At 33.1% G+C, this 14,552-nt stretch overlaps 3 protein-coding genes across 3 annotated transcripts; 1 reads left to right on the forward strand and 2 right to left on the reverse strand.

The window, feature by feature from the left end:
• Window positions 1-583: 583 nt before the first annotated feature.
• LOC123703563 (delta(24)-sterol reductase-like) lies at window positions 584-5,226 on the reverse strand. The gene is made up of 10 exons (XM_045651634.1): window positions 5,169-5,226; window positions 4,670-4,871; window positions 3,284-3,439; window positions 2,815-3,039; window positions 2,600-2,694; window positions 2,351-2,525; window positions 2,129-2,278; window positions 1,231-1,428; window positions 987-1,121; window positions 584-909 (listed from the first exon to the last, which is right to left on the reverse strand). The coding sequence occupies exons 2-10, from the start codon at window positions 4,859-4,861 to the stop codon at window positions 706-708; spliced, it is 1,530 nt and encodes a 509-aa protein (XP_045507590.1). The 5' UTR covers window positions 4,862-4,871; window positions 5,169-5,226; the 3' UTR covers window positions 584-705.
• Window positions 5,227-6,146: 920 nt separating this feature from the next.
• On the reverse strand, window positions 6,147-6,909 carry LOC123703566 (alpha-crystallin B chain-like). The gene has a single exon (XM_045651638.1). The coding sequence runs from the start codon at window positions 6,757-6,759 to the stop codon at window positions 6,349-6,351; it is 411 nt and encodes a 136-aa protein (XP_045507594.1). The 5' UTR covers window positions 6,760-6,909; the 3' UTR covers window positions 6,147-6,348.
• Window positions 6,910-6,991: 82 nt separating this feature from the next.
• On the forward strand, window positions 6,992-14,338 carry LOC123703565 (carbonyl reductase [NADPH] 3-like). The gene is given in 4 exon segments (XM_045651637.1): window positions 6,992-7,023; window positions 9,866-10,441; window positions 10,444-10,522; window positions 14,086-14,338. Coding segments are annotated over 3 exon segments (852 nt in total). The 5' UTR covers window positions 6,992-7,023; window positions 9,866-9,874; the 3' UTR covers window positions 14,292-14,338.
• Window positions 14,339-14,552: the final 214 nt, after the last annotated feature.

Consider the following 14,552-nt stretch of genomic DNA (forward strand, 5'->3'; position numbering starts at 1 on the left):
AAAGTGTCCATCTCCTGTTTTTTTATAATTATTTTATAGACAGCAATATCATTAAGAAATAATATGCATACAGTCTTATTTTTTAATACAAATAGTGTGCAATAAGAGAATTTAAAAATAATAGAAGGTACATAATCAGATGAAAAAACATCGAAAATTGTATAGGTATCTTTTTCATGAACTGTTGCCAAGTTTACGTACTTTTAAAGAGTTTTTGGGGTACATAGGTACATACCTATTATCCGATGTGTTTAATGGCAAAAATGTATATTAGGGGTGCTACACACGGGTAGTGTGAACTAGCATACTACTCTACCAGTTCTCAGTACTCGACCAGTTTTAGTAAAAATATACATTAGTCCTAGTGTCTACATTAGTCTAATAAGTAGGATAGTTAGTACTCTACCGGTCTGCTCTACCGTTTACTCTACGGTCTACCCGTGTACAGCGGCCAAATTATGTAATGTCAGTGTTGTTACCTATATTAAAATACTTACATAAAAAACAAACCTCTTCATTTTTTAATTCAGTAAATAAAACACAATTAATACTTTAGAATATTTTTATTTAGATCAATACGAGGTCCATTTTATTTATATATTCATTAATTACTACTTAACTATAAGTTCAAGTGAAACAAAGCATAGTTACACAGTACAAAGACGAATGATAATTAGTTTACGTCGGACACACACAGTTAAAATATTATTTCCTAACATCTCTATTAACTTTCCCATATATTTCTGGAAAAGCATCTTTACAGTACGGCAGTGTATCTCGTATCTTGTCGTACAGCGTGTGATCAAACATATCTCTGAACTCGTCTCGGGTAGTATACGTGTCTGCATACAACATTTGATAACCATTATGCTGAGTGACGAATTTTTCGATTCGCCTCGTCGATGATACCTTCAACAAAAATATATTAGGTATTAACATTTATCATTCGATTTTCCTCTCGATTACAGTAGTTAAGTTCGACTTACCGTTTCAAAGCCATCAGCTTTAGGCACTCCATAAACGCCGATATCTACGAACATTTCCCACTCCCGGCCAGAACGGATTTTTAGCTGTCCTGGATTATTAAACAATTTTAAGGGACACAACCATATTGGATATACCTAAAATGAAACAAACATCAGTGTTTTAAGATAAATAAGGTATATGCTAAATAAACTGTTGTTTATTTCATGTATTTTTTTTTTGAAAATCGATGAAGAATATTCTTACTTCAAACTCTTTATGGAATACTTGTACCGCGCTTTCTAAGGATTGAATTGGCACCAGCATGTCTTGTATAACGTGCGCTTTATTATAAAGCTTAGTGACGGATTTTGGTTGAGTAAGCTTCAGTAGAGATACCTCTGGAGGCATCAACCAACCGAATAGGAGACGGAACAACAGGTGATTGCCGAATGGGATTATATCCTGTAAATAAAATAAGTATTACGTTAGCTTTACAATTCATTAATTTCATTATCGTAATTACTTTTTTTCCGATCCGAATCCGATTGATTTCAGCGTTTGATACAAGCAGAAACATATTGTAACACATTTTGATGAAGGACTAAATGTTTCATTTATTGTTTAAGACTTTCCATTATATAATATTGTTCGCTATTATCTTAGGCTCGGCGCAAACGGGCCACCGACCACAGTCAACTTGTCCCATTGTTTCGTACATAATGGCTGTTTTCCAATTACAGAGCAATTACAGAGCAATGCGAGTCGCATTATGCTCTGTAATTGGAAGCTGTTATAAGTGGCGCACAATGCCGAATTATGCTGATGCTTAATTGCAACGTGAAACGCACCAGCAGGTTGCGCTAAGTTCAGTGTTGAAAAAAAAAATATTCATAGAGTTAGCAATAACCTCATTAATGTGTAAATAAAGTGGTATACATAATAATTGGTTGAAAACTATTTACGGTTATTTTAAGTAATTTGGATTTTGATTATTTCATTAACATTTTTTTCAATGTTTGTACCTTCATCCATACTTATATTTATTTTTTTAACACAATTTGAATTAACTTTGATTATTTCGAAAAAACTACAATGAAACGAAAATGTTGCGAATGCGATCTATGACCCGTTTGCGCTGACCCTTAAAAATATAAATACTGACCCGCAATTCCCAAAAGAAGCTGCGCGTGTGTCTATGATAGTAGTCCCGAAGAGGAATGTACTCCACATTGCTTTTCTGGTTCTTTCTAGTCAAAAATTTCTCTACTTGCGTGAAAAACCATTCAGAATACCACTTGCCAATAGGGTTAAACTAAAAATAGTATTAAGTATTAATATAGTGTAACTTTTACACTCTAAATAAAATGCTGCGTTATGGCCATACCTGTCCATCACTACCAATTTCATCTACCATATCACCTGTCATCACAACACCACTATCTTTATCGTAAAGAAGAGCTTCAGTAAACTGGTTAGGTCTATCTTTAAGAGACTCCTGTCTAAATTTATTTGCCAGATCTGATAAATTGTGGAAGGGATGGTATTCCAGACGAACATACCTGAGAGAAATAATAATGATGAAGAAGAGAGAATTTAGTTATTTATGGTAAATAAGCTTTCGAGCTGTGCTTACTTCTTTGCCGGAACCACTTTTATAGTCGCAGATGTTAAGAAGCCTAAAGTTCCATATGACCATGGTACAGCATAAAATAAGTCAGCGTTTTGATCCTGAAATATGAACGCGCTTGGAGATTATTATAAAAAGTAATACTCAACGATAACGACTATTAAGGATTCAATAAGATTGTATTAATATGATAATATGTATAAACCTTATGTACTCCTAACCTTACTGCACGTTACCACAGACCCATCAGCTAAAACGAGCTCATACTGGACACAAATGTGCTGGAACAATCCATGAACGTGTGACGACGTCTCCACCCCCGTCCCCATCACCAGCCCTCCCACTGTAAGCTGGTCCAACTCTGGGACCACAGCTAACGCAAGACCCAATGGTTCTAATGTTTTCGATACTTGACCCATCGTGACTAAAGGCTCGCATCGTACCGTCTAAAACAAATAATTATTTGAAACTAGCGGTTCATCCGGATTCGCCCGTGGTACATGTTTGATGTTTCTACGTTTTCTCTCTTTATGAGCCATCCTCGTAATTCAAGGAATATTATAAAAAAGTACGAAATTGGAATGCGCAAAAAAAGCCTTCACGACTTATTTCTGAAGACTGAAATGAGTGGTGAGAACTTTTTTTGCGGTCTCTCGTATACCAAGTAACTAACTATATTATCGTACAAACCATATTCTCAGTATCCACTTCTAGTATATCTACGAGATCAATATGTATATTCGTGAAAGTTTTCTTATACAGTCCTCGTCTGAAAGACATGGTCTGCCATGATGGTCGAGCGGTACATAGTCGCGTGCTGCGGTCACCAGTTAACCAGGTTTTTACCTGAAAGTATTCAGAGGAATTTCCTGTTTAGGTTCGTAACGTTCTAATGTGTCGGTTTAGTAATAAAGACATTTTCTTGGAGTCCGTTGTGGATGAATTAAACTTATACTCGGTAACTCAGTGTCGTTATAATAACAAAAAAATTAAGCATGAAGCTATCGACATAATCGAGGCGACTATAAATCTATTGGTAAATCTATACTAATATTATAATGCTGAAGAGTTTGTTTGTATGTTTGTTTGTTTGTTTGAACGCGCTAATCTCAGGAACTACTGGTCCGATTTGAAAAATTCTTTCGTTGTAAGATAGCCCATTTATCGAGGAAGGCTATAGGCTATATAATATCATCAAGCTAAGACCAACAGGAGCGGAGCCACCCGGATGAAACCGCGGAGCGCAGCTAGTGTTAAATATATGTACCTATAAAAAAAAATTATAATGACGTTGCAAAAGTGCTTCTAGAAGACGTATAATTGAATAAATAAATGTTTGAGTTTGAGTTTATTCAAGAATAAATCAAATCAAAATTTATTTATTTATTCTTCTGAATAAATTGATTTTCCAAAAAATAATACCTATCTAGAGGCACGATTTATTTTTGACGCATGACTTTAAATTCTGAATATTGTATATTGATACCCAATTTGAGATTGTAATCTGAAGTTCCCGTGTTGGAAGTGAGTTTTTTTCCGCTATGAAATTGATGTTTTCAACTGCGTTTGTCGATACATTTTTTATTATTTGACTGTAGTTAGGTATTCACTTAAGAATATCTACATCGCGTTCTTGGTACCGTAGCATAAAATATAGTGATCCTGCGCAATATATATCCTCAGTAAAATGGGACAGAATCTGATACAGTTTAGGTCAAAACTATAATTTATTAAAAAACACAATGATTAATATCTGAATTATTCTGCTGAACAATATTTCTCCAGAATGTACAGAACTAGACGACTTGTACTAAGATGTGTAGGCGTAGGTACCTACGACCATATACCAATTCACACCAATTATAAATCAACTCAATATCATGCTAGACAGGTACTTTTACGCGATTGGCTTGAAAATTCATTGATGATGATATTAGCAACGTAAAATGCCTACATTTTTTTTATTTTAGATATAACTTAGAATTTCATTTAGAATTTGTTCAAAAATCAGAAATGAAAAAAGAGTGTCGAAGTTGGTGATCAATGTTTTTATTGAGTTTGAGGTTTTTTGCTTACCTGCCTTTGAACATCCTTAACTTTTTTCTCGTGTGCTCGAGGAGCTGTGTTCAGTTTGAAAACCACATAGTTTCTTGCAAATGACCAGATCTTCCACAGGAATGAAAGGGGCATCAAAACCGTTACAGCAAGGAGCCATCTGTACTCAATTACGAGATATTCAACTAATGATTCTGGCTGCACTGCAGTCATGGTCTAGGGACTGAGAAAACATTTATTTAATTTTATTCAATATGTATACTTACTTACACCGCGAATTTTTTGTACTCAAGTTAAAGATTAAACTTCTATAGAGTATCTAAGGAGACGAAAAAATGCTAATACTAACGAAAATCTATATGAACATCTCAATAACATATAGAGCGTTTTAAGAGGTGCTCTGGCAAAATTTGTGATAACATAAATATAAACAATTGCTCGTTAATTGCAACAATCAAAGCGAGTTTACAATTTTGATAATATTGCAGCACTGCGAAAAATATAAAGAAATAAATCAAACCTAATTTTAACTAAGTACACGTTACGACAAGGTCGCGGCCACGCGAGATGTGAAGATCTCGGGACTCGGGTCGGAAGCTGTAATGCGTAAAAATATTCTGCACGCAATTCTCGACTGTAGTCCTTTACAATAAGATTCTTTGACACAGTTTTTGTCTTGACGAGATGGTAATTGATCTTAAAATTATGTACAATCATTACATGTATGGTGTAAGTTTTTAAAAACGTATAATAATATTATATCATGAATTATAATAATTTTAGGTAGCAATGTAATATCATCGTGCGAATTTTGTACTGATAACTTTTGACCTTTTTCTTAGCCTTTTTCATATGTTCAGCGTTTTATTGTGGTTTTATCCACTCAGCTATTGTCAAGTAATAAAAATTATGAAACTTGCAATCTAATAATCTAAACAGGAATTAATAACTTGAACATGAATCTATGAATGGGATGATAAGGTATGTACTTTTATTATGATGATACATTTTATATAAATGCATATGTGTATACATTGACAAAATTTATACCGTAACAATTAGGTACAAAACGATAACGAAGTTAGAAATCGCAAAAATGTATGGGATTGAGATTGACTTGGGATTGACATACGCCGCGTTAGATCACGTGGTCTATCTATGTCAATCCCATACATTTTTGCGATTTCTAACTTCGTTATCGTTTTGTAATTGTTACTTTGTCTAAGGCCCCTGAATAGGTATTTATTTATTTTATATCAAAAATAACTGCCCGGTAATTTTATTAATAAGTATATAATATAAATTGACTAGCGAGTACCTATGACCATTGGTGTCACATAAATGTTTATAATGTAAAGAACAAAATATTATTACTATTAAGTCTATAGAATTTGGAACTATTATTTTATGATGATGATGATGATGAGTAAAGGCAGATCTCAGGATAAATTTCGAAATTGTCAATACACTATGAATAAAATAAATAAAACAACAGGTATACAATGGAATGATATTTATTGAAAAAAAATAACATATAACTACTAACTAATATAAAATGCTCATGACCCTTTATAAAAGACCCATAAATTTAAAAACAATAAATCAAACACCCTTAACTATACAATTACATATAAAATTAAAAAAAAAAAAACATTTTTCCTTTAACACATATTTTCGTCGATATTTCATTCTTCTCTATCTTATAGTTTAGATTTAACACCTTCATGAGTAACTGGTATGATAGTGTCACGCTTAATTTTTTCTTTACGTGGAATGGCTATAACCAATACGCCATCCACAGTAAGTCTCGACTCAACACTTTCTGCTTTAACACCTTCGGGTATAGCGTACCTTCGAACGAAATGTCTAGAAACATAGCCATGCTCATCTTTTTTTTCTTCTTGCTTACCTTCAACAACGATAAATCCGTCCGTTGTTTTGATGGTTATCTCTTCGGGTTTAAAGTCCTTAAGATTCATTCGAATTTCATATTTACTATTTTCTGCCCTCATAGAGCTTTCGTTTCTCCAAGGGAAATTTTCCAGCCAATCGATAGATCTTAGAACAACTTCATCCCCAAATAATGGTCTTGCCGCCGGCCACAGAGACATCTTTATTCTTTTATTGTTTGCTTTATAATGATCAGTGATCACTGACTATATAGCGACTACCAAATTCTAGAAATCTAGATCGTTCTTGAGTAAATAAACAGGATAACAGCTGTAATCAATGCGCAATGATAACATTAAGTTCATAGCAAAAAATGTCAGTTCAGAGTTGTCAATTTGACACAAGACAGTTGACAGTCAGCTGGTGTGTGTTTCTTCCAAGTTTCTTCTGAGCAAATTGTTTACACGCTACTCTCTGCTGAAAAAGTATGTAAGTAATTTCGTGTCGTTTTAATATTTAGCTATTTTGTTAATTATTTATTTTAAAACTATTAGTCAGTATGTCATAAACTGATATTAGGGCTATAAAAATGCAAATATTCAATCACTAATATTTATTATGGAAAGTTGTCATCTATAAGTAGAACGTTCCATTAGGAAGATATTATTATATTGTATAGGTATTATCTTGTATTATATTCCAAAGAATCATGCCATTGTTAATGATAAATATACCGATAACCCTATGTGTATAGATAGGTTTAAATGAAAAAAAAAAACAATTAGGTATATAGTAGGTATCAAAATTAATCTTTATCTTGGTTCTCTGTATATTCAACAATGTTAGATAAAGTAGGCACGTGCGTTCTTTGTATTTGGGTCGATCAACTTTTATTGGTCCGACGTGTACGGATCATGTCCCTGAAGGATAATTAATAAACATGAAATCATAAAGAGTTAAATTCGTTTTAATTATATTCCTTTTAATATTTTCTAGCATTATTGCGAACAATATTTTACTTGTTTTATTAATTTGTGCGTTGTTTCATGGTTGTCGAGGGACTAAATGCAATTTTCCAGTACTATCACATTTGTCCCCATGCCACAATGCATTAACAAACTTCGCATCACGAACACATACTATCACGACCATAAATACCAAATACACTCCTTGTTTCAGTACATAATTATTGACATCCAAACATACAAACCATTTTTTTTTTATTGGATATAATACGATTTTCAGGCATTTTACTTTTGTCCCCATAAATCACCTACATGACACAAGTCTCACAGACAACCGTAATTTAGTTATGAAACCAAAACACATATGGCGCGGTAGATTCCTAAACAACAAGCTAAACACAATAATTAACTGTCGGGCTCAAACGCCACTTTGATTTGTATAAAATCACGGCAACAGTCGTCCGAGCGTTGTTGGTGAGTGTGGGGTGGCTTTTTTGTCAGTCCGTCAGACAACTGTGATTAAAACGTAAGTACTTGATGCATTGTTATCAATTATACTACACGAGATGCGCTTTCGTCTATATTTTAGTGTGAGCTGAGATTAATATATAAAATAACAATAGTATTTGCTTGGCGGCTCAAAATTTAAAAAATGTCCCGCGGACAACCAGTCACTTGGTCAACCAAAGTGGTTGTACCATGGACAATTTGGTTGTCCCTAGGACAATAATTATATAAAACTTATACTTTAACAGTTAAATAGTTCATGTTTTGTTTATTACTCGGCTGTTTCGGGAACACATTTTTATTACGCGATTTTATGTCTAGTTTAATTGTAATTTTAACATTTCAAAAATCAAGACGCTACTACTACAACTAAGATGTCCCCATATGAAAATCACATTATACTTCATTCATTCAGTTTTATCGAGAATCAGTTCATTTTAATTAAGTAAAATCAATAATACGATACGTAACAACCTCGCCTTAATAGTTTTTTTGTAAAAAATATCACTATTTCCGCTTTACTGAAACTTTTTTATATATGAAACATTATTTGGTTGTTCAAAAGACATCATTCGTTTCAATTTTAATAAAAATATTTCGTATTTTGGGTGTAAATAGAACAAATATCAAAATATTATTTATTATTTAATATTAGAAGAATTTGTTTTAATTCTTAAGGGAATTTAACATTTAAAAAAGTACTATTGTGTAAGTTGTCCAAAGGACATTATTTCCCGTGAATAGATCGGTTCGTGAAGTTAAATCCACAAATGTATTTAATCAACATCACTGCTGCTTATATAATCTTAATCTACGAAGAATTATCTTCTAAATGAAATAGTAAAATACTGAAAATTAAGTAAAAAAAAAATACGAGGAAATTATGATCGGGACCTTTAAAAATTGATTGACCCATTTATTATCTCGTAGGTATATGTCGTTCACCCTATGAACCTTATGCCTACTCCACACTACTCGCGAAGTTCCTCGGCGAAGTACTCGGCCGAAGTTGACTGAAGTCCGCCGTGCTACACTACACACTCGTTCAACTTCGCGAGGAACGCATAGGTACGTTCATATTCAGAACGAACTTCAGGTAACTTCGTGCCCTTTGACTCGGGCGCAAAAACCGACAACAAACGGAAGTCGGCCGAGGCGAGGTAAAGTTGGACGAAGTAAGCCGAAGTGCCTCTCTACATTATTCTATTCGTCTAACCTCGTTCAACTTCGCGAGTAGTGTGGAGGAGGCATTAAGATGTTTTTAAAGTAACAAGTCATTGCCAAAAATATTAAATTCAAAGAAGTACTTAAACTGATTAATCTACTAGAGCTCTATAAAATAAACCCGGGAAATCTCCCATATTTAAATTCGTTAAGTTTTTGTTTTTAATTACGTAGTAACTTGCGAATAATTTGAACCTCATATTTTGATTCAAGATAAGAAGTACTGAGTTGCTTAATTAATTATTTTCTTGTTCGTTACCCATACAAAATTAAGCAAACGTAAAAAAGTACTTACTTACCTGTTGACTTTCAGCACACCTTTTTATCACACAGGTAACTACCTTTACAATTTGAAAGTATGTAGTAATAGTAATTTGAACAGCGACGTTAATCAAATTTTTAATTTTTATAGAATAGAAAAAAAAAATAGAATAAGTAAACAAGGCGAGTTCGAACCCGCGTCGGTCGAGAGCTGAGTGGTCAGACGTTGCCCCGGTCGCGGTTTGGCGGAAGACGCGGGTTCGAATCCCGCCTCGTGATCGAATTTTTTCTATTCTTTTTAAATTTATATTTATAAAGCATTCGAATGCTATAAAAAATTAAAAATCAAATTCAAAATTTTTATTTTCAGTTAAATATTATGGAAAAGAAAATTGCTGTTGTGACTGGGGCGAATAAAGGGTTGGGCTTTGCTTTAGTAAAAGGGCTCTGCGAGAAACTAAATGGAACAGTTTATTTAACTTCAAGAGATGAAAAAAGAGGCATTCAAGCGCGAAATGAATTAAATAAAATCGGGCTTAAACCTGAATATTGTCAACTGGATGTAACAGAAGAAGATAGCATTCAAAAATATATTACTAATATTAAAAGTAAACAGGAAAAAAAAGACATATTAATAAACAATGCAGGAATACTGTTCCTTAAAGATGCGCCAGAACCCAAAGTCTTTCAAGCAGAACAAACAATCAAAGTTAACTTCTCTTCTTTGGTGAATTTTACTGAAGCTATATTGCCATTTTTAAATGATAACGGTTGTATCTTAAACATATCCAGTTCTTCTGGTCATTTATCGAGAATACCTTCCGAAGATATACGAAAAAGATTAAGCGCGACTGATTTGAGTTTAGAGGAATTAAAAACGTTAATGCAAGAATATTTAGATGCTGTGAAACAAAATAAAGAGGTGGAACAATGGGGATCTTCACCATACGTGACGTATGATACGTCGTATCTAAAGTTGGCGTCAATGCATACACCTTCATGTTAAATAGAAGACTGAAGAACAGAGGTAGATACCTACTATTTTTATTAATAACTCAGGCCTCGGAATCACAGACACAATAGAAAATCTAGGTATTGTGTCGTGACTTGTGGACCGATCGGGCCGCTCGGGGCTCAATGCGTTAAAAACATTAACTTAATTGTAAGTTATAATAATTCAGACCCCGATCACAAAGGTATGCTGTAGTTAAGTCAGTAAATATCTTTTCTTGTAATAATAATAATTTTACGTGTGACTTCATTTTTTTAACTTGGACAAGTTTCATTTCGTCGCGTCTGCATAAACTTTTCTTCTCTTATTAGTACATCACAATTTAGTAAACTTTTACTGTGCGATCCAACTAAGAATAGTATCAATTCATCGCCATTTTGTGACGTCATAAATGAGTAAGTTTTATAGTATATTAATGTGTGCGTCAGGATTGCTCCGCCAAGTTATCAAATCAGAAAATGGTTTCAGCCAAAAATTTGTCAATATTTGTCAAAATCGAAAGAAACAAACCCCGTATTTGTCAAAGCAGAAATAAAGAAGTTATAAGCGTTTTAAGTTGGCCGCGCAATCCTGACGTCAAGGACTGCGCGGCCACGGAGATCTCAGCAACTACTTGGGATAGAGAAATAATTCCTTTTGTCAACTCAAGTCTGTATTTGTCAAGATTTGTCGAAAAATGAATCAAAGCTCTATATCAGTATTATAATTAAATATTCGCCTTGAAAGTCATGGCCGCGCAGTCCTTGATTTGCTATTTTGTTTTTAGTATTTTTTTTATTAAAATTGAAGACTTCATATAGTATAGGAGTTAAAAGGAGAAAGGTCTTAATTTGTCGAAACTGACAAAAGCTTTAAAATACGACTAAAGTGTAATTAAACAGACGAAATCAATTTAAAACACAAAACTCGTGGCCGCGCAGTCCTGACGTTACTTTAAACCATGATATCTCAATAACTATAGTAGCTAAGATTTTGCTGTAGACGTCCATATAATCCTTATATTAACCCCATTAAAATGACATATCCTTTTACCCTCAACACTGTTTGGGACGCGAGTAATCTCAAGAATTATGTTACCCCATACAATGTTCTAGTAGAGTGACCATAATGTCGATTTGTTTTTAATCTTTGTCAAACTGGCTATGACAGCACAGTTCAAGGGCATTCTGTTCTGTTAGTCAAAAACTTAAATAAAATACTAAATAAGACGAAATAAAAAACTTGTTTAATATTTGAATATTTTTATTCATTGCACAAATATAAAGATTTCAAAAATCAACAAAATCATTATTCTTCAACTTTAAATGTTTTTCATCGGCTCTTACACCTCTACTAAAACATAAGTTAAAAAATGGATATATACAGAATCGTTTGTACTCTCTTCTAATTTACTCTTGTTATCGTCGTAACAAAGCATTCCGCTATTTCTTATAATATGACACTTATAATGCCCTATTGTTCCAAGTATTGGAGGAACATATTCTACGGCACCTAATAATTTATAAATGTTTTGTTTAATTATTATACTTTTAGGTACCTCATGTAAAAACACCATTTGCGTGCCATTTAAATCGAATGTAGTTCAATTTTTGACAAGGTATAATGAAATAGAACTACTTCATTGCATTTTCTGCATTGCTTGTTTTCCCAATCATGAATAATAATAGAATCTTCCAAGTTACTGATGGTGAAAATATTAATTATATCTAAATTTAACTGTATAAACACATGTTTTCTTCTTGATGGGGTAGAATTTATGCACGCACTATTTGAACAGTTACTTACAGAAGAAGCACTAAAAATAATATCATTTAAGACGTGCTCATAAATAAATGCAGCGTTACATTCACAATCATAATGATTGTTTTTGAAATGTATCGAAGCAATTCTTATTCTTAATAATTTGTTTGCTTCTTAACTGTTATTATCAGAGTTACAGAGGATTTGTAAAAACGCTGTTATATCCCTATTTCTGCAATTATTGTCAAATAAATCGCGTATGCATGAATACTCTTTAAATCCGTGGGCCAATAAAAAAATACGGAATCAAATGCACAAGTGTTTGTTAATTTAATATTTTTTTCAGATATATCTTGTACAGTAAAATTACTATTTTTTAAAAACATTATATTTACAGATTTATTTGCAGAATCATCTTTAGGAACACCTTCGCCTCTCCAGTTTTCAACATACGTAGGAATTACTGAGAATACCGAATCATTTAAAAACGTTTTGGTTACACTAGGTTTTTCTTTTTTGCAGCATTTGTTTTCAAATGGTAACATTTTTCGCTTCCTAGTCTTACCTCGTTTTCTTTTAATGTTTTTCTCCTTTTTGTCTACAATGTCGGCGAAATTATTTAAACAATTTAAAGCAATTTTTGTGCAAATGAAAAGCAATATTAGAAAGAGAGCGCAATAGGCAAACTCGCGTCGATGCTCCTGTAGTGCGGCCGAAGAGACCAACTTAGAATAATGTTAAAATAGTAATTTTACTGATTTATCTGTAAAAAATATTAAAACATTTAAAGTTGAAGAATAATGATTTTGTTGATTTTTGAAATCTTTATATTTGTGCAATGAATAAAAATATTCAAATATTAAACAAGTTTTTTATTTCGTCTTATTTAGTATTTTATTTAAGTTTTTGACTAACAGAACAGAATGCCCTTGAACTGTGCTGTCATAGCCAGTTTGACAAAGATTAAAAACAAATCGACATTATGGTCACTCTACTAGAACATTGTATGGGGTAACATAATTCTTAAGATTACTCGCGTCCCAAACAGTATTGAGGGTAAAAGGATATGTCATTTTAATGGGGTTAATATAAGGATTATATGGACGTCTACAGCAAAATCCTAGCTACTATAGTTATTGAGATATCATGGTTTAAAGTAACGTCAGGACTGCGCGGCCACGAGTTTTGTGTTTTAAATTGATTTCGTCTGTTTAATTACACTTTAGTCGTATTTTAAAGCTTTTGTCAGTTTCGACAAATTAAGACCTTTCTCCTTTTAACTCCTATACTATATGAAGTCTTCAATTTTAATAAAAAAAAATACTAAAAACAAAATAGCAAATCAAGGACTGCGCGGCCATGACTTTCAAGGCGAATATTTAATTATAATATTGATATAGAGCTTTGATTCATTTTTCGACAAATCTTGACAAATACAGACTTGAGTTGACAAAAGGAATTATTTCTCTATCCCAAGTAGTTGCTGAGATCTCCGTGGCCGCGCAGTCCTTGACGTCAGGATTGCGCGGCCAACTTAAAACGCTTATAACTTCTTTATTTCTGCTTTGACAAATACGGGGTTTGTTTCTTTCGATTTTGACAAATATTGACAAATTTTTGGCTGAAACCATTTTCTGATTTGATAACTTGGCGGAGCAATCCTGACGCACACATATTAATGTATTTAATAAATGTTTGTTACTCTTACCTACTACTGGACGGATTTTGATGAAACTTTACAGTGATATTAATAGGTCATTAGAATAAAACAGAAATACTTTATTTTGCGGGTGTAACCGCGCGGCACAGCTAGTTAATCATATATTTTAAACTTGCAGGTATTCGCGTTAATTGCGTACATCCCGGCTATGTGATGTCAGACATGACAAAGGGAGTCGGTTCTATAAGCCCTGATGATGCTGCAGTAGTTCCTTTGCAAATTGCTTTGAATCCTGAAGACGGAGGCTTGTTTGTATGGCATGATGGTTCCCGCGTCCCTTGGGACGGACCTGACCCTAGAGGCTATATGGATAAGATGATGTAACTGTAATCTCAGCTTATTCTTGTGATTAAATCAAATATAAAACTTTAGACAGGCCTTTTTATTAAATTTATCTCCTTTGTATTACTCTTACATACCACTTTTCTTCTTGAAATAGATAATAATCTAATAATTCAATAAATACTAGTATTTTTTTTAGAATAACTTCAATCCATCCTTCTCTATCCTATTCATGCACTACAATTATAAGTCCTAGTATTTTGTTAATACACAATGCTTTGTGCATTTTATTGTTAGTTACCA

The sequence above is a fragment of the Colias croceus genome, chromosome 26, assembly GCF_905220415.1.
Source record: "Colias croceus chromosome 26, ilColCroc2.1".
Lineage (NCBI taxonomy): Eukaryota > Metazoa > Arthropoda > Insecta > Lepidoptera > Pieridae > Colias > Colias croceus.

What these genes read in the sequence shown, in the direction of transcription:
- LOC123703566 (XM_045651638.1), bottom strand. Translation starts at nt 6,759, where the DNA reads ATGTCTCTGTGGCCGGCGGCAAGACCATTATTTGGGGATGAAGTTGTT.
- LOC123703563 (XM_045651634.1), bottom strand. Translation starts at nt 4,861, where the DNA reads ATGACTGCAGTGCAGCCAGAATCATTAGTTGAATATCTCGTAATTGAG. An exon ending in AAAGTGGTTCCGGCAAAGAA is followed by an intron (nt 2,526 to 2,599) that starts GTAAGCACAGCT and finishes TATTTCTCTCAG; the next exon opens with GTATGTTCGTCTGGAATACC. An exon ending in AAGCTGATGGCTTTGAAACG is followed by an intron (nt 910 to 986) that starts GTAAGTCGAACT and finishes TTTTTGTTGAAG; the next exon opens with GTATCATCGACGAGGCGAAT.